This window comes from Danio aesculapii, chromosome 16 (assembly GCF_903798145.1).
Source record: "Danio aesculapii chromosome 16, fDanAes4.1, whole genome shotgun sequence".
NCBI classification, from domain to species: Eukaryota; Metazoa; Chordata; class Actinopteri; order Cypriniformes; family Danionidae; genus Danio; species Danio aesculapii.
In genome coordinates, this window is record NC_079450.1 from 30,861,174 (window position 1) to 30,881,496 (window position 20,323).

General features: G+C 37.5%; 2 protein-coding genes across 2 annotated transcripts; both read right to left on the reverse strand.

The window, feature by feature from the left end:
- Positions 1 to 1,150: 1,150 nt before the first annotated feature.
- Positions 1,151 to 9,103, reverse strand: LOC130243087 (snake venom serine protease NaSP-like). The gene is made up of 10 exons (XM_056475137.1): positions 8,994 to 9,103; positions 8,555 to 8,711; positions 8,072 to 8,331; positions 6,205 to 6,341; positions 5,977 to 6,114; positions 2,487 to 2,544; positions 2,176 to 2,329; positions 1,799 to 2,049; positions 1,572 to 1,708; positions 1,151 to 1,499 (listed from the first exon to the last, which is right to left on the reverse strand). Exons 1-10 carry the CDS (start codon positions 9,031 to 9,033, stop codon positions 1,350 to 1,352), a joined length of 1,482 nt encoding a protein of 493 aa, XP_056331112.1. The 5' UTR covers positions 9,034 to 9,103; the 3' UTR covers positions 1,151 to 1,349.
- A 1,380-nt stretch (positions 9,104 to 10,483) lies between these two features.
- si:ch211-261d7.6 (zinc finger protein 208) lies at positions 10,484 to 19,088 on the reverse strand. Its single transcript, XM_056475583.1, has 2 exons — positions 18,677 to 19,088; positions 10,484 to 16,594 (listed from the first exon to the last, which is right to left on the reverse strand). Exons 1-2 carry the CDS (start codon positions 19,026 to 19,028, stop codon positions 12,501 to 12,503), a joined length of 4,446 nt encoding a protein of 1,481 aa, XP_056331558.1. The 5' UTR covers positions 19,029 to 19,088; the 3' UTR covers positions 10,484 to 12,500.
- Positions 19,089 to 20,323: the final 1,235 nt, after the last annotated feature.

Genomic DNA, 20,323 nt, shown 5'->3' on the forward strand with positions numbered 1-20,323 from the left:
GTGATGCGTTATATTTCCTTATTTTAGAGTTGTGCATGAACATAAATAAAGGTTTTGTTTATTAATAAATAAAGGGTTTGTTATATACACACTCCCAATGGCTATTTAAAAAATACATTTGATAATAAAAAATCAGAAATGGCTCTTTGCTGAAAAAATGTTCCCGACCCCTGGTCTAAATAAAGGGAGAACCCTTTGAAAATCAATCAGCATTGCAGTAAATAACAGGACAATTCTAAATATACAGATAATATATACTTTTAATAGCCAGTAATTTTTAACATGTGTAATATTGCTGCTAATTTAACTTTGGAAGTAAACCATGAAGATTGAATTTGCAAAAAACCTCACTCATTCACTACCCTTCGGATTAGGTCCTGATTTAGCCGAATAAACCGCCAATTACTCTGACATATGTTTTATGCAGTGGATGCCCTTCCAATCATAACCAGTGAAAAATTCATACATTCTCTCATTCACACACACTATCAATTTTATTTACTTTATTCACCACATTGGGTAAACCAAAGCACCCAGAGAAAACCCATACAAACACAGAGACAGACACAGAAATGCCTTCTGGTCCTGCAAGGACTTGAATCAGGCGACCTTCGTGTTGTGAGGTGACAGTTCTAACCCCTGAGCCACCATGTATTCCCTTGCAAAAACCTGCCAGCTGAAATTCTCTTCCATTTCATTAAATTCATTTTCTCTGCTATATAAGACATGCTATATTTAGAAGAAAATATCAGATGGCACTAGAGGTTTTTGCATCTGAACTTTTTGTATGTTGGTAATAATTTTGTAATCCATTTACACAATTAAGCATGCCTTGCTTTATGTTCAATGGATGAGGAGTTGTAATTAAACTTAAGTCATCTGTTTTTGAAAATTATAGGGAGGTAACATCTAAAATATTTTACTGGCAGTCATTTGACTGTTCACAGATGCTACTCCCATTATTTGCTCAAACTATCATGTGATGTCGGGAAATGATGAATAATTTGCAGGAAAACAAAACAAGGTTCTTTTCAAAATAAATGACAGAAAGAAGTTTCAAGCTGAATTTAATTTAAAATATTTCAAGAATACACAAATGGTTGTTATCTACAATGCTATTAGCCCGTTAGTGTAGCAGCAGCAGGATATCTCAGAATACTCTAGGTTTGTCCTTTAAAGCACAGTAGTAGCCCCAACAAACAACACCTAGCAGTTGCGTATTAAACACTAGCGTATAATATGAACTATTGCCCATATGAAATAACAGAAATCTTTTTGTTTTGTTGCAGGCTGAGAAAGCGGTTTATTTAAAGATGCTTTCAGCAAGCCCAATTCAGCTGAACAAACAGTTAGTTGTTTGCGATGGTGGTTGCGATCCAGTCAGTGTAACGGCAGACCTCAACATAAACTGCAGGATATCCTGGTTCAGCACAGCCTGCTCCCCACGAAACAACTCCTCGCAGTTCACCATTGCACACAAGCGGACCACCAGAGTCACCCTGAGAAAAGTTGGGAGAATTAAGGTATATCTTAATGCAAATGTAAAGATGCAGACTAAGCCATTGACGTACATGACAAACGCCTTTTCCTCCCTCCATGAATCCAGCACAGAGCATGTTCTGAGTAAATTCATTTTTATACACACGCTCACACTCCTGTCTCGACTGTACAGCCAAATCCAAACACTGCAGCGCAGAAGGTAAACCAACTGAGAAAAGAACACAAGAAAAACATTTAACTTATTTCATATTGAAGATCTTATTAGGAAAAAGTAATTTAGAAAAAAGAGACATCTCACCTTCAGTGTAGCCCCATCCTGAAACCAAGCACTGCTCTCCTTCAGAAGAACAGCTGGTCGTCAGAGGAATCGGCTGAACGTACAGGGTGAACACTGCAGGCTCTTTCAGCTTGATCAGCATGATGTCGTTGTCCAATGAAGGAAGTTTAAATTCTGGGTGAGGAAACACTTTCTCTGTCTTGATCTGCTGCTCTGTTTTGTCTACAACATCTATGTTGTGCTTTCCCAGATAGACAGTAAGAAGATTAGCTCTGCTTTTCAAGACAATTACAGATTAACAATCATGCATTAGTGTGCTAACAGGTGAACATTTTAGAAAAGAATAACCAACCTAATTTTTCCATTTATATAAATGAAATGGGAAGCGGTTTACTCACGTAATGTTGCAGTGAGCCGCAGAAACGGCCCAGTTATCGTTAATCAGAGATGCTCCACACCAGCGTTGCCCATCATTAGTAAGGTAGATCTGCCAGGGCTGTGAATTTTGAGGACAATCATAACCTCCAATGATTTTGTCAACCGGACTACAAGCTTCAGAGAAAAAAAAATGATAATAAATAATAATAATAATAATACATTTCTTTCACATTACCATTAAATCAATTTATCGGTTAGCATCTGTATCCTGTATCTGTAATGAAGCTATAACAGCGAACATGCATGATGTCCAATAAAAGAGTCAACATACCCACAGTCACAACAAGCAAAGCAAACACAACAGTCTTCATTGCAGTGGAGAAGATGAATGTAAATCAATACTTTATCAAATCCGCTGAATCTTCAATGGCTTTGTGCAAAAGTCAATGAGCATATATCCAATGTCGACAACTCCATGGCTTATATAAGGATTATGAAGATCAGACTCCCACATCCAAAGCCCACCCAGTCCTCCTACATTTCCTGAGCTGGTCAGTTTACTTGCTCATCTTAGCTAAAGGTTCTTGTTTTTCCATCTGATGACACTTTCTAACTAGAGTTAGGGGATACGGATACATTTTTTTCTCCTCTTCAAAATAAATTAAAAAGGTTCTTTCTCCGCTCTTTATTGTAAAAGCCAAAATTACACACTGAAAAAAAATTATTCAAAGATGATTCCTTGGATTTACTCAATTTTTTTACGTTAAGTGGTTGTAAACAATTCATTTGGGCTGAATTTAAACAAACAAATTAAGTTGAACGTTGCTCAATTTATTTTGTTTAAATTCAACACAAATAAATTGTTTGCAACAGTTTTGCATGCAACACTTTTGTCAGTGCACTTGTAAGACTTTAAAAACTCTTTTATATAAAAACTTCCGCTTTGTCTTGTTGAAATATTCATGAGTGTCTCTGGAAAAGAAGGCAGCATAACATGCTTCAAAATCCCTATGTACTTTTCAGCATTATGGTGCTTTAATGCTGAGTGACACCTTTGCCAAGAGCACTGACACAACCCCATACCATGACAGACCCTGGCTTTTGGACTTGTTGCTGGTAATAGTCTAGACGATCCTTTTCTTTTTTGGTTCTGGAGCACATGCTGTCCATTTCTCCAAATAAATACATGAAATATTCATTCATCTGACCACAATACACATTTCCACAGCGTAACGATCCATCCGAGATACCTCAAAGCCCAGAGAAGTCGACGGCACCTCTGGACACTGTTAACATAGTGCTTCCTTTTGGCACAGTACAGTTTTCACTGGCATATGTGAATGTAACTTCATATTGTGGTACACTTGACAAAGGTTTGCAAAGTAGTCCTAAGCCCATGTGGTGATATCACTTCCAGATCAAAGATGATTTTTGATGCAGTTCTGCCTGAAGGATCGGAGATCACGGTAGCTCAGCTTAAGTTCGCGCCCTTTTCCTTTATGCACTGAAATTCCTCCAAATTCCTTAAATCTTAAATATCCAAATGTCTGTCTTTCTTTTTTGAGGAACATTGTTTGTAAACAGTTTGATAATTTTCTCATGTATTTGTGGGCAAACTGCCGATCCTTTGCCCATCTTTGTTCTCAAAGGACAAGACCTTGGATGCTACTTTTGTACTAGATCACAATTACAATCACCTGTTGACATCACCTGTTTCAAATCACATCATTATTTAACCAGTTTACCTGACTACTAGCTTACACTTTTTACAATGTGTTGCAGGCCTGAATGACAGGAAAGGATGTATATTTACAAATAAAATGAAGCTGACCAGACAAAACATGAAATATATTGTGTTCATATTGTCTGCAATGAAATACAAGTCAAAGTAAATTTGGAAATCACTACGTTCTTTTTTATTTGCATTTGCCACAGTCTAAACTTGTTCTGATTTGGAGTGGTATTTCCTCATGTGTTCTGGTACTTTTTTGACATAGGAATGAATTATGAAGGCCTCCCTACATTGAACTTTTGCTCACTGTCCCGACATCACAAGAAGAAACACATTTCTTATCAGTAACACATGACGCTGATATCAGTAAAGCAGCAAACTCCTCTTTACATAAGCATCAATTTATCATCAGCCTGGCTATATTTAGATAGATAAAAATATATAACAAATTACCAGAATGCATGTGAGAGCCTGAATATGAATACCTTATTTTACCTCACCTTATTTTATAGCAACAAAATGAACCATAATCGTACTAAAGAGCAAATTCAATTAACAAACAAATACATCACTCACTGCAAAAAAGGCCATGAGCTACGAGTTAAAGAAGTGATATTAAATATTGATGTCTAAAATATACCTTTACAGGAAAACATTAGTGGTCTAAAGAAATCTATATCAAGAGTTACAGTTAAGATCTATTTTAAGGCATCTCATGGCCTTGCGTGTCATAATTAACTAACTGAACAACAGCAAACTCATCAAATACATCATTGTGTATTGCACAATATGAGCATTGTTTTGGGCACATGATATCTAAAAATGAGCATAACTTCCCATCATTCATTTTCTTCCCAGCTCCACCTTTCTGCATTCTCGGATTCATATTGTGTGCCTCATCTCCTGTATTCTGATAAATAAATGAATGACAAAGATCCACTAACATTACTATCTCTCATAAGTGTAACTGCGTTCTTTCACGTAAAAGGAATAACACAATTACAGCTTTTGCGTAGTCACGCTTTTGTGAACACACTCTTTGGTTTAAGGACATCTGTAATATCGCTGATGTCAGCCATGCTTCTTTCTGTAAACAAACAATTCAGCTAGAATTTAGAAGTTTTTCTGGAACATTTAAATAATCCTTTTTAACACTGCAACATGATTGATTAGTCATTTTAAAAGTATTTTATTAATGTAAAGAAAATAGTTCAACAGCTAGACTAGTGTTAAGTACCTCAATTTTCAAGTGTACTGAAAATAACCTCAGATGACTTCAAAACACTCTAGTCATCTACAGTTAAACAGTTCACTTGTACCATTTTGGAATCCATTCAGCAATTGGAGCACATTTAACTTATCAGTAAATCATATTAGACTCCATATTAGACATTCCAGTGTAACAATCAAGGAACTATGCTGCTGTACCATGGCTACAACAGGTGCAATGATATTATGCAGCACCTGAAAGTAGTGCCCAGCTAGATAACTTGGTAATAGCACTCTGTAATATCATTGTACAGCATATATCATGTATAATTGTGCCTAGATTATACAAAGTTCCTAGATTATTATGCTGGAATGAATTCAAAGCAACTGGTTAAACAACTGTTTAACTCTAGGTGACTTGTAAAATGAACATTTTAAAATAAAGGTAGTGTTCCTTTAATGTAATATTGCTATACAGTGTTTGTCTTGCTTCTAGGCAAATTTGTTTGTTAACCTCTTTAATACATAAATCCTTTTGATAGAACTCATTGAGATTTTTGATAACACAAGTCTATGATTGTGAACACACAGAATTTGTGATTTGACTCCCGCGGTTTTGTGAAGATCTTTTTGTGAAGTCTTGTCCAGGTTGTAGCCTTACAGGAGCTACGGGATCTCTACAGTTTAGTGTGCTGCTTGAATAAGTATTCCAGTTACATTTTTAAGCTGAGAGCAACAACAAAAACCTTAAATATACCATATTTATACAAAACACAGACAAAAGACTACTGTTGGTTCCAATTTGAATTTAATTCACTTTTAGAAAATTAACTTTTAATCAAATGGCCACAATCGGATAGAGAAATAGTTAGTTGTTTGCAATGGTGGACGCAACCCAGTCAGTGTAGCGGCAGACCTCAGTATAAACCCCGGGATAGCCTGAATCAGCACAACCATAACCCCAAGAAACGACCCCTCGCAGCTCACCATTGCATATCACAGGGCCGCCAGAATCACCCTGAGAAAAGTTTGGAGAACGAAAAGGAAGTGTGATTTGGTTTGAAAATATGTAACCCAGATAAAGAAGAAGACCGTGTTAATGAGATACCTGACATGCGTCTTTGCCTCCCTCCATGAATCCAGCACAGAACATGTTTTTAGTGATTTGCCATCCATACGCACCCTCACACTGGGCTCTTGTCAGAACAGGCAGGTTCAAACACTGCAGCACATCGGCATAGTCAACTGGAAAAACAGTCAAAAGCTGTTCATCTGCTGAATCTTTTATTAGCCTTTCAAACAAAGATCTGCTACAAGAAGCCATTATTTTGACACTTGTATTCAGCTTTAATATAGGCAAAAATCAAGACTATGATGAGAAGAAACAGGTCTATGTCTTTGGTCTATTTTGGGTTTATATTTCCAACTAACTACACCAACGTTTTTTTGCAAGTGGACAGAGAGCCAAATTGTTTCATGGCATTTCAAAGAAATCCTGTCTGCTCCAACTTGCCAAATTCTGCAGAATGATTTGTCAACTAGAATCAACTTATCTAGACCGAAAATGAGGGAATATGTTGGTAGTCTACACTACCTGACAAAAGTCTTGTCGCCCATCCAAATTTTAGGAACAACAAATAATAACTTCTTGTTGATCATTTGCTATCAGAAGTGGCTTTTATAAAAGGTAAAGGCCTCTAGATTATGCTTATTTTACGAAAATAAAATATGATCATGCCTTGATTTTAATTATTTAATCAGGACAGTAAGGCCTGACTCTGCCTAGACTAAAGTCTTGTTACTTAACAGAAGTAATGTCCAGTATAGAATATAAAGTCATGGTGCAGTGGAAAAAGTTTTTGTGTATGACTCCCTTGAGCTTGGAGGACCGCATTCATACATCTCTGCAATGACTCAAATAACTTATTAATAAAGTCATCTGGAATGGAAAAGAAAGCGTTCTTGCAGGACTCCCAGAGTTCATCAAGATTCTTTGGATTCATCTTCAATGCCTCCTCCATCTTACCCCAGACATGCCCAATAATGTTCATTTCTGGTGTCAGGGCTGGCCAATCCTGGCGAACCTTGGCCTTCTTTGCTTTTAGGAACTTTGATGAAGAATTTGCCCTCTCCTGTGGTTTGTAATGTAATGGGCAGCACTGTCTTCATACCTTAGGCTGTTGATGTTGCCATCCACTCTCTAGATCTCTCGCCCGCCCCAATACTGAATGTAACCCCAAACCGTGATTTTTCCTTCACCAAACTTGACTGATTCTGTGAGGATCTTGGGTCCATGTAGGTTCCAATAGGTCTTCTCCAGTATTTGTGATGATTGAAATGCAGTTCAACAGATGATTCATTGGAAAAATCTACCTTCTGCCACTTTTCCAAATGATCAACTAGAAGTCAAGTTATTATTTGTTGCTCTTACACCTGGGATCAATGACAAGACTTTTGTTCAGGTAGTGTATTTCAGGCTTAACTTGTCACCCTGTACTGGCATATCACTATAAACTAGAGAGAAAGCATAATTCTAAATGTGCTTCATGAAGGTTAATGGACTTGACAAACACCTGTAGGAGGCGCACCCTTTCCTCTTCAAATGCACCAGAGACTTTCTTATAAACAGTCCATGTTTCTGTGGTAATGTTGTGCAATTCTATAACACACACACTCTTTCCTATCACTCTCTATACGCACCAGACACTTTCCTACAAACACTCGGGTTACAAGAACTCAATCAATAAAATTAAAACCATGCTTAGCTAACTTAAGAGTTGACATGGCATCCATATACTGCCGCTTTCTGGTGATTTGAAGTGCATATTTTATCCTCATTTGTAAATCACTTGGGATAAAAACATCTCCTAAAGGAATAAATGCATAAATGTAAAGCGGCTGAAACATCTCCACAACTATTACACAGACCAACAGCCTGTCTAGAACTCCCACACAAAGACTTTTATAATAATCACCTCCAGTGTTGATCTGATTCCCCCATCCAGAAACCAAGCACTGCTCTCCTTCAGAAGAACAGCTGGTCGTCAGAGGAATCGGCTGAACGTACTGGTTGAAAACTGCAGGTTCTTTCAGCTTGATCAGCATGAAGTCATTGTCCAATGTATAATCATTATATTTCGGGTGAGGGATTACTTTCTCTGCCTTGATTCGCTGCTCTGTGCCTTCTTCAACAGCTATGTTGTGCTCTCCCAGATGGATAGTAAGACGATTAGCTCTATTTGACAGCAACTCATTAATAAAAGTGCATAATACAACTTTTATCAACAACATAACATCAATGAACAATCTAAAGTGATTGTACTGTTATACTATTACAGAATTGCAACTTTTTTCTTCACAGCAAATCCTGCAGGTTTTATATTTTACGAATATCTAATATTAGTATAACATTATTCATGTGACTGATTACCTTTATAATAAAAGCATGATATACTTACACAAGATAGCAGTGGGCAGCAGAAACGGCCCATCTATCATTAATCAGAGATGCTCCACACCAGCGCTGACCGTTATCATAAGTCAAGTAGATTTGCCAGGGCTGCGAGTTGGGTGAGCATTCATAACCTCCAATGATTTTATCATCGGCACTGCAAGCTTCACAAACAAAACATTTAATTGTATATAAAGCATGCAAGACAAAGCAAAACAAATCAGTTTAAATAGTGAATGAATGATTTATTAATGGTTTTCAGTAATATTTGATACTGTATATCTGGTCATTTGGATGAGACTGTCAGATTAAACAAAATGAAGTAACCCAATTTTATTATGAGTTGATGAAGATCAAATTGGTCAAAATGTTAAAAGAATTAGGATATTACAAGTAAGTTACAATCAAATGACATAAGTAATAACTAATAAAAAATATATACATACCCACAGCCAGGACCAGCAAAGCGAACACAATCGTCTTCATTGTAGTGAAGGAGAAGAGGACTGTTCACGCACAACTTCAGACAGAAATCATCTGCAAAGCTGTTTTTAAATAATCGATTTAAGTTTGATACCTACAAATCAGCCAATGAAACCATGGCAAATGATTCAGAAGTGAAAATGAACACCTGGGACAACAACTCTTATCACACTGTTTTCCATGAACTTTGTTTCCATGAATCTAAGGTAGTGTACGGGCATCAGGTTAAATAAAAATAGCTTTTATGTTTTTAGTGAAGTATACAAATGTAAAACTTTTAAACGTTTAAAAGCATGGCTTCAAGACTAGAAGGATCCAACATCAGTCAAGGTCTTTACAACGAGTTTAAAATAGTGATACATGCTAGTATCAATACATTTCTTACTAAACTAAGGCCAATCAGATAACAGTGTACCTAAAATACTCAAATTTCTCAATTTAAGTACAAAGTGTCCAAATGACCATAAGACAAGCCAGTAGTGTTTAAACCAACATCATACAAATCTCAAAAATAAACTCAGAGAGTAAAAAAATATCAAGTCTTAAACATTATGTTACAATCACCCTGATATATTTTTAAAAACAGCCTTTTTAGTATTCCCCAATTTATACACTTATATTCAATATATCTATGTGTCAAGATGCTGAAGATACTGTGGATGTGTTCTCTGATGTGATGATAAAATCATCTACTCAAATTTAACAGATTAATGCTTCAAAATGTACGTTTTTTTATTCTTTAGCTATTTATACTAAAATTACAGAAGTTTTATTTGATTGCAGCAGTTCAAATAAATAATAAGTTGCTATATTAAATGACTAGTTCACCCCAAAAGGACAAATCTATCTTGCTGTTCCAAACCCATTTGCTTATCCAGGGAGCAGCTCTACCCTAACCCATTTTTAAAATAAGCATTAAAAGTGTAATTCAGCATATGGCTTCAGGTTATCCCAGAAAAACATCATCGTTTTTTCATTAAAATGTTTCTGTCAAAATAGCGATCTGATTAATTTAAAGGTTCTACACCCATACAACATTCATTCAATCCTCACAGTGCAAATAAAGACATTTCACAAAAACTGTCCCTTCAATAAAACTATATATACACACAAGTATTAATTTAGAATCATATACATTTGTTTTTTTTAACCAGCTACAATTGGTTGAATGTAGAATCCATTAAATAAAAATGCTGACAGAAGAAATAAATCAGGTTAATGCTTGTCAGTAGCCTTTTCTGATGACATGATTAAAAAAAAAGCATCATTATATTTCTAAAAATTAACTAGTCCTACCTTAAGGACGAAAATTCTATTTAAGTACATTTCTGTCACCAGTGTGTTAAAGGTTCATCATTCATGCATATATAAGAAAGATATTACAACAATAAGGAAACATAGCAACATGAATAAAGCCTATCTACATGACAAGATAATAAGCAGACAATTATTCAAGGAAATTATGACCTTTTAATTAAAGACAGTTTCTTAGTCCATGTCTACATTCACTGTTTTTTAAACAAGGGTACACGTTTAAACCTGTAATTATTGGAAAACCAACAAAAGCAAGTTGGGGAAAGTACAATCAATCCTATTAAAAGCAACACTAAATAAACATCTCTCAATTAGTGAGACAATGCTTGTCACAAAACTCATTTAAGGCATTTAAGCACGCACTGTATCTATCAGCAAACAAGAATATGTACAGTATTTTGGAGTGATCACTTAAGATGACCACAGTCAGTAGAGGTTTCAGTGCAGTTAAAACGTCTTGAGGTCTAAAGTTTGATGATACATCAATGCAAGTTTAAAGGGATAGTTCACCCGAAACCGAATATTCTGTCATTATTTACACACCCTTTACTTGTTTCAAACCTTGAAGAGTTTCCTTGTTCCGTTGAACCCGAAAGAAGATATTCTGAAGAAAGCTAGAAACCATTGAGTTCTTTAGTATTTGTTTTTTCTACAATGTAATTCAATGTTTTTCAGCTTTCTTAAAAATACATATTTTGTTTTTAACAGAAGAAAGAAACTCATTCAAGTTTGGAACCACAAGTTAATATTTGTTGGGTGGACTATATCCCTAAATGCCCACCATTATTATTATTACTTAAAGGTCCCCTTCTATCTGAACACATGCATATTTTCAAGGTCAAGTAATATAGTTAAATATCTGGGTAATCTCAACAGTTTTGAAAACGAATCAACTTTATAAGAATACTAAAAGACTGTCATTTATTAACAAACCAGAATCTAAACCCTCACATCCATCCAAGATACAAAAACATATCCATTTAACAGTTTAACTTTAAGTGACTCGCTTTTTTATGATTCCACATCTTATTCATACATTCTCAGTGTCATTAGCATGACCGAAGGGCATTTCCACAAGCACATAGCGTTATTATACCTAGCAAGGAAACAATTCTCTGTACAGACTTATTATTTTTAAGAGAAACATAAACTCCTATGTTTATCCAAAAAGTTGAAAGGTGAACATATTTGTACATTTTAACTTTAGGGAAATGTGATTTGAAAAAGGAATGATGACACTGACATGAACAGATACTGTGCAAATGACAAATCTAGCATGGCCAAACAAAAGGTTGAAGCTGTAATGCTCACAAAAACTCATTTTAAATAGCATGTACATCAAATATCCAAGCAACACCTTCGTAGTTTAAATTAAATACTCTTTCAAAAAACAGAAAGCAACAGAGGGAAGATATATCTTTAAAACCCCATAAACACCAAAACGCATCTGAGAGGTACACTATGATCCCTTGCAGAGATCTCATAATATTTTAAAGGGAATAAAAGAAATTTACATCTCCTGTACAAGTAATTCAAGAACACACTGTTTGGTTTAGAGCAATGGCCTCAAACTCAATTCCAGGATGGCTGCAGCTCTACATAGCTCCAACCAGCTCTAACTCATGCCTGCTTAATAGTCTCTTGTAGTCTTGAACGCCTTGATTTGTTGGATCAGCTATGTTTGATTAGGGTTGGAGCAAAACTGTGCAGAGCTGCGGCCCTCTAGGAATCGAGTTTGAAATCTATTGTTTAGAGCAGGGGTGCCCAAACTCAGTCCTGGAGGGCCAGTGTCCTGCATATTTTAGTTCCAACCCCAATTAAACGCACCTGAACCAGCTAATCAAACTCTTCCAAGGTATACAAAAACTTCCAGGCAGGTGTGTTGAAGGAAGTTGGAGCTAAACTATGCAGGATACTGGCCCTTCAGGACCGAGTTTGGGCACCCCTGGTTTAGAGTATCTGTAATAATGCTCTGAATACAGTAGAAATCTTCCTCTATAGCAGAATTGTACAAATTTAAAAGCTGACCCTTTCTCTTCAAGACATACAGTTGTTCTACTGTATGCTTGCAGTTACAGCAGGTAACAAACCTAAATAAAATCTGTGCAGATGCATCAAACAATGTACTAAAGAATCTGTGTCTACTTTAATGCAATTTAGAGCCCCTGTGCATGTTCAATATAATGCTGATGCAGTTCTGTTTCCTGCTTGAAGTAAATCCCACACTCTGTGCAAGTCAGGTTAGAAGTATCTCTTTCTGACGGAACAGAGTTACTGTCTTTTAGCTCTTTACCACCCAAGCACTCTTGATGGTGGTCAGTAAGACTCTTGAGGTCAGTAAAGGTCTGTGAACATGACGAACAAGGTTTCAGTTTCTCGTTTTTGTGAAGAGTCTGGTGCTGCTGCAATGCACGAGGTGACAGGAACGTTTTTCCACAGTGTGGACATTTATGACTATTAGCTTGCTTGTGGTCTACTATAGACTCGGATCTTTGTGAGAAAGTCTGCAGGTTGTCTGAAGGTCCAGGTGCTATGGAAGCACTCAGTCTGTACCGCAGTTCGGTTGGCAGACGCTGACGTACTTCATTGTGCCATGCAAGATGCTGTTGCAGCTGGTTTTCCGTCCAGTAGCCGCGACAGCAAAGAGCGCAGCAGTGAGGACGAGTCTTCGCCACCGCCTTATGAGCGTTTAGGTGATCCTCACTGGGAAAGGATTTTGCGCACTTATTGCATCTGAACAAACATTTAGCGAGTTCCACGTTTCGACTGCACTGTACAGACTCCTCTTCAGTATATGGTTTTAGCTCTTTCTTCTTTGGCATTTCACAAGAAGCAATGGCCTTTGTATATACCAAGGGTTCTTCTTGAGACGCAGTGGCCTGTTCGCTAACCTTGTTGTGTTTCTGCCACTTGTGCGCACGGAGGCCACGTATGTTCAAGAAGCTCTTAGGACAGTGGGGGCATTGATAGTGCTGCACCTGAGTCGTCTCTGTGTTGGTAATATCTAGTTTGTATGTGTATGATTGTTTGATGGGGGAATCCAACTCCTCTGTAGGGACATTTTCAGACTGTTTCTCAGTCTCAGTTGTCTTGCTGTGATGATCTGCAAAGTGAGTTGTTAGCAGAGACCCAGTTGAGAAAGACATCTGACAATCTGGACAGGTATAAAGATCATTTGATTCAGCAACTTTATTGTCTTTTTGGGGTTGAGCCTCCATGGGAGGATGATGCAATTGATGTCGACGAAGAACACAAAGGTAGAAGAATCCTTTCCCACACAAATTGCATAAATAAGGTCCACCGTCCATACTTTTCCTTGAGCGCACCTTATTGGTCTTTGAGAGATATTTGGCAAATGTTTTGTCTTTGTGCCATCGCTTATGTGTGCCAAGAGCGGAATTTGTCCTAAAATGTCTTCCGCATTCAGCACAAATAAAAGGTGATTTTGCTGAACACTTCTCTGCTTTTACTTTGCCAAGCTTCAACGGCTTTGCCTGATAAGATTTAATTTTTTTAGATTGGTGACCTTTGCGATGAATTCGCTTGTGAAAGTTGAGAGCACCAATTACAGAGAAGCTTCTACTGCAGTCTTTACATTTGTATTTCATATTTGAAGCTGGAGGTGCTTTCTGTTCTTTTTCAGAAATAACGGAATGAGACATTTCACCAACATCTTCAGATTTCTGGGAAGATGCATCTTGTATATATGTTTCAACTTTATCATGTTCCTGTGGAGGTTCCACGTTGTCCTCTGGTTTTAAACAGTGTTTCTGATGATCCTGCAGTAGCGACTCAGACGCAAAAAAAGAATAGCATTTTGGACATTGGGGTCGCTCAGATGAACCAGGGTCAGTCACAGGAAGTCCAGTCTCAAAGCCATGACTTTTCATGTGAAACTGGAGGGCCATTGCACGGGAGAAAACTTTTCCACAGTCGGGACATTGGTAGGAGTTCTTTTTCAGCTGTTGAACTTGATAGTCAAATGATTTGACAGCAGGTCGGAGACCTTGAGCATCATGGACAAGCTTGTGTTTAAGAAAACAAGCCAGCATATGGTATGATTTTCCGCACACCTCACATTTATGTTCCACTTTTGAATTCATAGGGTGCACTTTTTTATAACCACCCCTACGACCCCGTTTCTTGCGTCGTATGTGGCCATTCTCAGTGGTGACCGCACTTGCAGGCCTCGTCTCAACATCTGCACACTCAGAGTTGTTTTGTTTGTGATGACAGAAGGCTCCCATAGACCAAAAACCCTTACCACACTTTTTACAGTGATGAACTTTTGGACCCAAAAGTGTTTTGGTCGGGTTGAAATGTTTTGTCATTTCATCTTTGGCGTCACCACAGCAAACTTTCTGATGGTTGTACAGACCGCTTGCAGTTGCATAGCTCCTTTCACATTGCAAGCAAGCAAAGTGCTTCTTTTTCCCACTGTGAAGCTGTTGGTGAGAATGCAAAGCAGACAGTCTGGAAAAACACATGCCACACTCTTCACATTTTATATTATTCTTCTGCAAATTTTCAAGTTGGTATGAAATAGACTTGCATGCTACTTTATCTTCATGCTTTCCCATGTGAAAGTAATGAGCACTCTTGGAAGGACTTTCATGGCCACAAACCTCACATGTTAAAATTACCTTCTTAGTTGGTGACAAAATGTCAAATTTCTGCCATTTGTCTGCTTTTTTTCTCATGGACCGTTTGTGCCAAAGTACGTGACAGCGCAAGGACGAAGCCTTGAAAAACTTTCTGTCACAGTGTGGACAGTCATACTTTGCCACTCGAGAACGGCTTTTGCTCATCAGATCTGCATGCACTATTGGTTCCTCATTTAAATGCTCGTAATCGATCTGCACAATTTTAACATCAATCGCTGGATTCAATGGCAAGGACGATGTGGATTCAGCTGTCAAGCCCAAGTCATCTTTTTCCTCTTGGTCTGATTCACAAACTAACTCAAGATCAGGATTTGGATCCTGTGTGCTCTCAGAATCATCTGAAGACGTGATATGGACAACTTCATAATCAGCATCTACAGCATTATGCTCCTCTACTGTGTTGTTACAGTTAATATCTTTCTCTTGAACTTGAGCATCCGAGATGTCCTGAGGCTGAAAAACAACACTGTCAACATGGTCCTTCTGGTATACTTTCACAGTGTGAATGGCGGTGCTCATCTCGGGTTTCTTCTCCATGATGTCAAAGAAGGCGTCAGTATGACAGAGCTGATGCGACTGCAGTGCTGATGCTCGAGAGAACCGGCGCCCACACTGCTGACACTCAAAAGCTTTCTTCTTGAGCTGAATAACTTGATGAAGGAAAGATTTTGCTGCCTGCTCTTCACTGTGTGCTAGACGCTGATGCTTATTGTAAAACGTGAGCGAGGTGAAGACCCTGTCACATTCTGAGCATTTATACGATTGGTTATTGCAGACAAGTTGCTCCCGTCTTTTATGCCAACGCTGGTGGCACAACAGAGCCACAGAGCTAATGAAGGTCTTACCACATTCAGAGCAGACAAACGGATGCTTAATTTCCTCCTTCACCTTTCCTTCTGAACAGCTAGTTGAGAACCTCTGGTGTGTCCCGAGGCCACACATAGTACGAAAAGATCTGCCACAAAAGCACTGAAAAATCTTTTGTTCTTGCTCCTCTGTCTGTTCAGAGCTGGTACCATTGTTCTGATCTTGAGCCAAAGCTTCATTGAGGGACAGAGTTTTCTCAGTTTCAAAGGTTTTTGACTTCACCAGCTTTACCTCATGACAACGGCGATGTGCATCAAGAGCCGAAGCCCGAGAGTAACAGCGTCCACAGGTGGGGCACTGAAATGACTTTTTCTTTAAGTGAGCAATCTGATGGAAAACAGACTTTGAAGCCTGTTTATGCGAGCGCTCATGGTTGAGACACTGACCAATAGTGGAATAAGTTTTTCCACAATCTTTGCATTCAAAAATCTTCTGCCGTGCTGCACCAAAGCTGTTACCTGTCTCACGTTTAATGGCTTGATTGCGGTGTTTCATTTGATGGTTGAAAAAACCTTTTGAGCTTGAAAACTTCTGTCCGCACAGACCACAGAATAATGTTCTCCGACCTCCGTCTGTCGAGATGAGCAGGTGATCCCACTGCGAATCAGTGTCCAGGCAGACTATTGGACCATCGTGGATATGCTCACTGCGATGCTCCAGGTATTCCTCTTCGTTCCCAAAGGTCTCACTACAATCCTCACAGCGAAATGGCCAATCTCCTAATGTAGAAAGAGGAAAAAGAGAAGTCAGGGTAACTCCTGTTGCCACAGGAATGATAAATATGATTTAAAAATGTACACAGCTGACAAACATTGTAAATAGGCAAGGGACGATAACCGGTTTCAAGGTTTACCGCGATTTGCCAAAGTCAAGGTTTCAAAACCGCCAAAGTTTTCTGTTATGCCGTCCCTAAAGCCTGGCTCACCCTGCAGTTTCTTTTATAATCCTGAACGATTGTCTCACGTCACACTGCACAAACATGGCTCCCATGTCACACTGTAAGATCTCAGCTATCATAAAGTCAGACTAAACGACAATGAAGATGCACCAAACACAAAAGAAAACGCCCCCGGAGTTTGACGTCATCCACCTGTGACACTTTCACTATCCCGTATTCTGAAATGATTCCTCACAGCAAACGTAAACAACATGTAGCGGCCATTTTGCACATGGCGAGTCTCAATAATAAAACCAGGAAGAAAAAAATATTTTTTGACATTTCCCTCAGTCATTTGAATTGTCGCATGGATTGCGTCATTAAATTCAGAGCTCCTATTGGGTCTTCAATTGTTGCTCATCGTAACTGTTGTCACACTGCAGGAAAGTGTCTGAATTCTTCTGACACTTCCTGAACTTCATCAGAGGAAAAATCTTATCGCAGTGGGCACTAAGCTGCTGTCAGTGAACCGATTTTAGCCTAGGATTTCAGGAATCTTTTAGGATTTTCAAAATTTGTCTCAGACGATAAAATCGTGGCTTAAATCTCACAGTGTGAGCAGGGCTTTAGGTATATGTAAGATTTATTTATTTATTTACTTTTTACATGTTTTTCCCAACTATTTTATTTAGTTTTTAGGGGAATAGTATCTCCAGCAGAAAAGAAACCTCTAGATCAAAAGCTACTGGTCCAAAATATTTTAAATGTTTCTTAAATAAAAATATATTGTGTTCAGTAGAGACATAAGTTGTTGCTTTTTACCCAGACATTACAAAGAACTTATTTTAGAGCAATAATCACAATATCGCTATATTTTTATCCAAGGTTATCATACTGTCAGAATCTTATACCCACCCATGTCTAATTGTATATAAACTGCAAAAAACCAACCGACTGCAAAAAAAGTTTAGATGTTTGAACAATTTATAAGGGAGAAAAACTATAAGAAACTTAAAGTGGAAAACTGTATTTATTCAAGCAAATTTGTAATAGTACAGAAAAAAAAAGTACATTAATGCAACTAAAGTTTTTCATGAGAACAGCATAAAATACATATTAAAAATCTACAGTACAATGGTTACAATGATCTGAATGTTTCTGCAGAGCTGTAAATATAGTTCATCAACATAAGCTTTGATGAAAAGATCTGTTGCCAGGCAACGGCAGAACAATTCATAGTCTTGCTCAATTTATTAGTTCCACCTTAAATTGTGTTAAAAGCCTGGTCCAACAAGCTGTATTATTACATTTATAAAATGTTAAAAATCCCAAATATATTGCAGACAATCTGAACGTGCAAACACTGTATTTTAAAATAATATTTAATAGAATTTATGTTATTACACACATGCAATTTGAAAGTAAAGCCTGCCATCTACTGACAAGTCAGTGTTACTTCTATCTAATTTAAGGTGGAGCAGATTTTATGAACGACCAGCCAAATACAATGACTGCACAATTGGTTTTCAAGTCTTTTGGTCTTAAATTAAACCCTCGTCTTTGTGTCAGCCAAAATCAGCCAACCCTATTCTAAGGAATCATGACAGCCAGCAAGCAGGACATGTCTAAAACAGAAATTCCTCATGGTCATATTGTACAGTTGCTGCTGTTTTGCCTTTCCCCGTGACGACTCGTGATACTGGTGGAAACGATTCCAGCTGTTTTAGCGCAAAATATATCAGTTAGATGCAAGACTTTATTATGCACTACTGCATGATGATAAAACCCAAATTATGGCTTACATATTATCAGATGTTTAAATTGTGAGGTGAAATTATTTTGGGGCTTATTTTATTTTCCAGCTTGATATGATTTCAAGGTAAAACGACGTTGTCAACAATAACAACAACACAAAGTTGCTTACCCTCGACACTTTCACCTCTCCCAGACGAGTCTCCTTTACTGATAGACATAACAGCCACATCTGCGTCCCCAGCCTCGTCCACATGTACAATTACACACTCCTCTTCCTCCGCCTGCTCCACTTTAATCTTCACGGCTGAAACTGCAGCACCGTCGGCGTGGTCTTGGGCTTTGAACGCAAGGCCAGCGGGACTTAATGCCATTTCTCCGTCTGTGTTTTTAGCATTGGTGGCTTTGCTATTGCGCACTGGATCGATATTCATCTTCTGGGCCGCGACATTCTTATATTCAGGGGACAAACTGCCTTTATTTGACTGCAAACTGCACTCCTCTGCAGAATTAACCGCAGCCATAACGTGAAAGGCACCGCACTTTTCGCGGTAAAGGGGAGAGTTGATGTTGGGGGGGAGGCAAACCCTCGAATCCTACTATGGCGACAGCTTATCTCATGAATATTAATTAGGCTACGTTCCCTCTGGCTCCAGGATGGTTGGCAAGCAAAGTCTGCTTGAACCACTGAGCTGTGGCATGAATATGTTAATATATTATATATAACTATGTATAAAAACCAGTTGATTATTATACTATATACATTTGTTACAATATGTAATGAGGTATTTCGTAACAATAATAATGCAACATGTAAAAATAGGCGTGGCTTAGCGGCCCGGACGTTGTTTAAAATTTGTCGGGTCATCTAGACAAAATTATATACAATTATTTTTTTCTTTTCACTGTGCACTTTCTGGTTTGCTGTAGTAGAAAATGCTGTCCATTTGATTTATTAAGCTTAATTGTTAAAATATATTACAAGGGTGGTATGATAACTTATAATACATATTTCAGCGTTTACTATTTTCTTGTTCAATGTTTAAATTAGCAACGCAACGAATTATGAGATTATGAAGATTCATAAGTGTGATCAGGTTTTAGCTCACCACACTACCTGATGAGTAGCCTAAAGCTCTCCACCTAATTCAAATGGCTAAATAACTTTTTTAAAGCTGAAGATGTAAAAACAGCAGAGGATTTTCTGAGGGAATGTTTAAAGTTAGCTTGAAGGAACATAATAATCATTAAGTCAAATTAGACCTGTTTTCACAGCTTTCAATATGTGTGTGTGATCGTACAGTAATAAACCACTTTTTAGATAACACATGACTGTAGGCATGAACTAGTTTGAACATACACAATACCACCCAGAGACATACTTGGTAGTAAAATTCTGGCATTTCGCTGAGATATAGTTTCAATAGTTTTAATTGCATATTCTTTTGGTACTGTGTTGTACTACAGAGATAAAATGATCAATTGTGTGCACTTGTTAAATATTAATATTTTAATCTACATGATAATTATTAAAATATTTGTTTTACTTTTGGAAACACCTAATTATTATTTAAAAATGGTTTTAGAATTTGTAATATTTTATTTTGACCCTGAAAATTGACCTTTCAATGACACATATACATTATTAACATGTTTAACTTTTAAAACACTCTAGTCATTACGAACCTGCAAACTGATCATACCATCATATGATCATCATATGGCTTGTAAATAACCATAGGACAACAGTATTTCTGTATTAAAGCAAATGAAATGAATTATGATTAATCTGAAATTAGTATATGTTTACCTTAAACCA

Coding starts and splice junctions, on each gene's coding strand:
- si:ch211-261d7.6 (XM_056475583.1), bottom strand. CDS start 19,028: ATGGCTGCGGTTAATTCTGCAGAGGAGTGCAGTTTGCAGTCAAATAAA. Junction 16,595..18,676: donor GAGAGGTGAAAGTGTCGAGG/GTAAGCAACTTT, acceptor TTTCTACATTAG/GAGATTGGCCATTTCGCTGT.
- LOC130243087 (XM_056475137.1), bottom strand. CDS start 9,033: ATGAAGACGATTGTGTTCGCTTTGCTGGTCCTGGCTGTGG. Junction 8,332..8,554: donor GCTGCCCACTGCTATCTTGT/GTAAGTATATCA, acceptor GCTGTCAAATAG/AGCTAATCGTCTTACTATCC. Junction 2,330..2,486: donor TTTGCTTGTTGTGACTGTGG/GTATGTTGACTC, acceptor TTTTCTCTGAAG/CTTGTAGTCCGGTTGACAAA.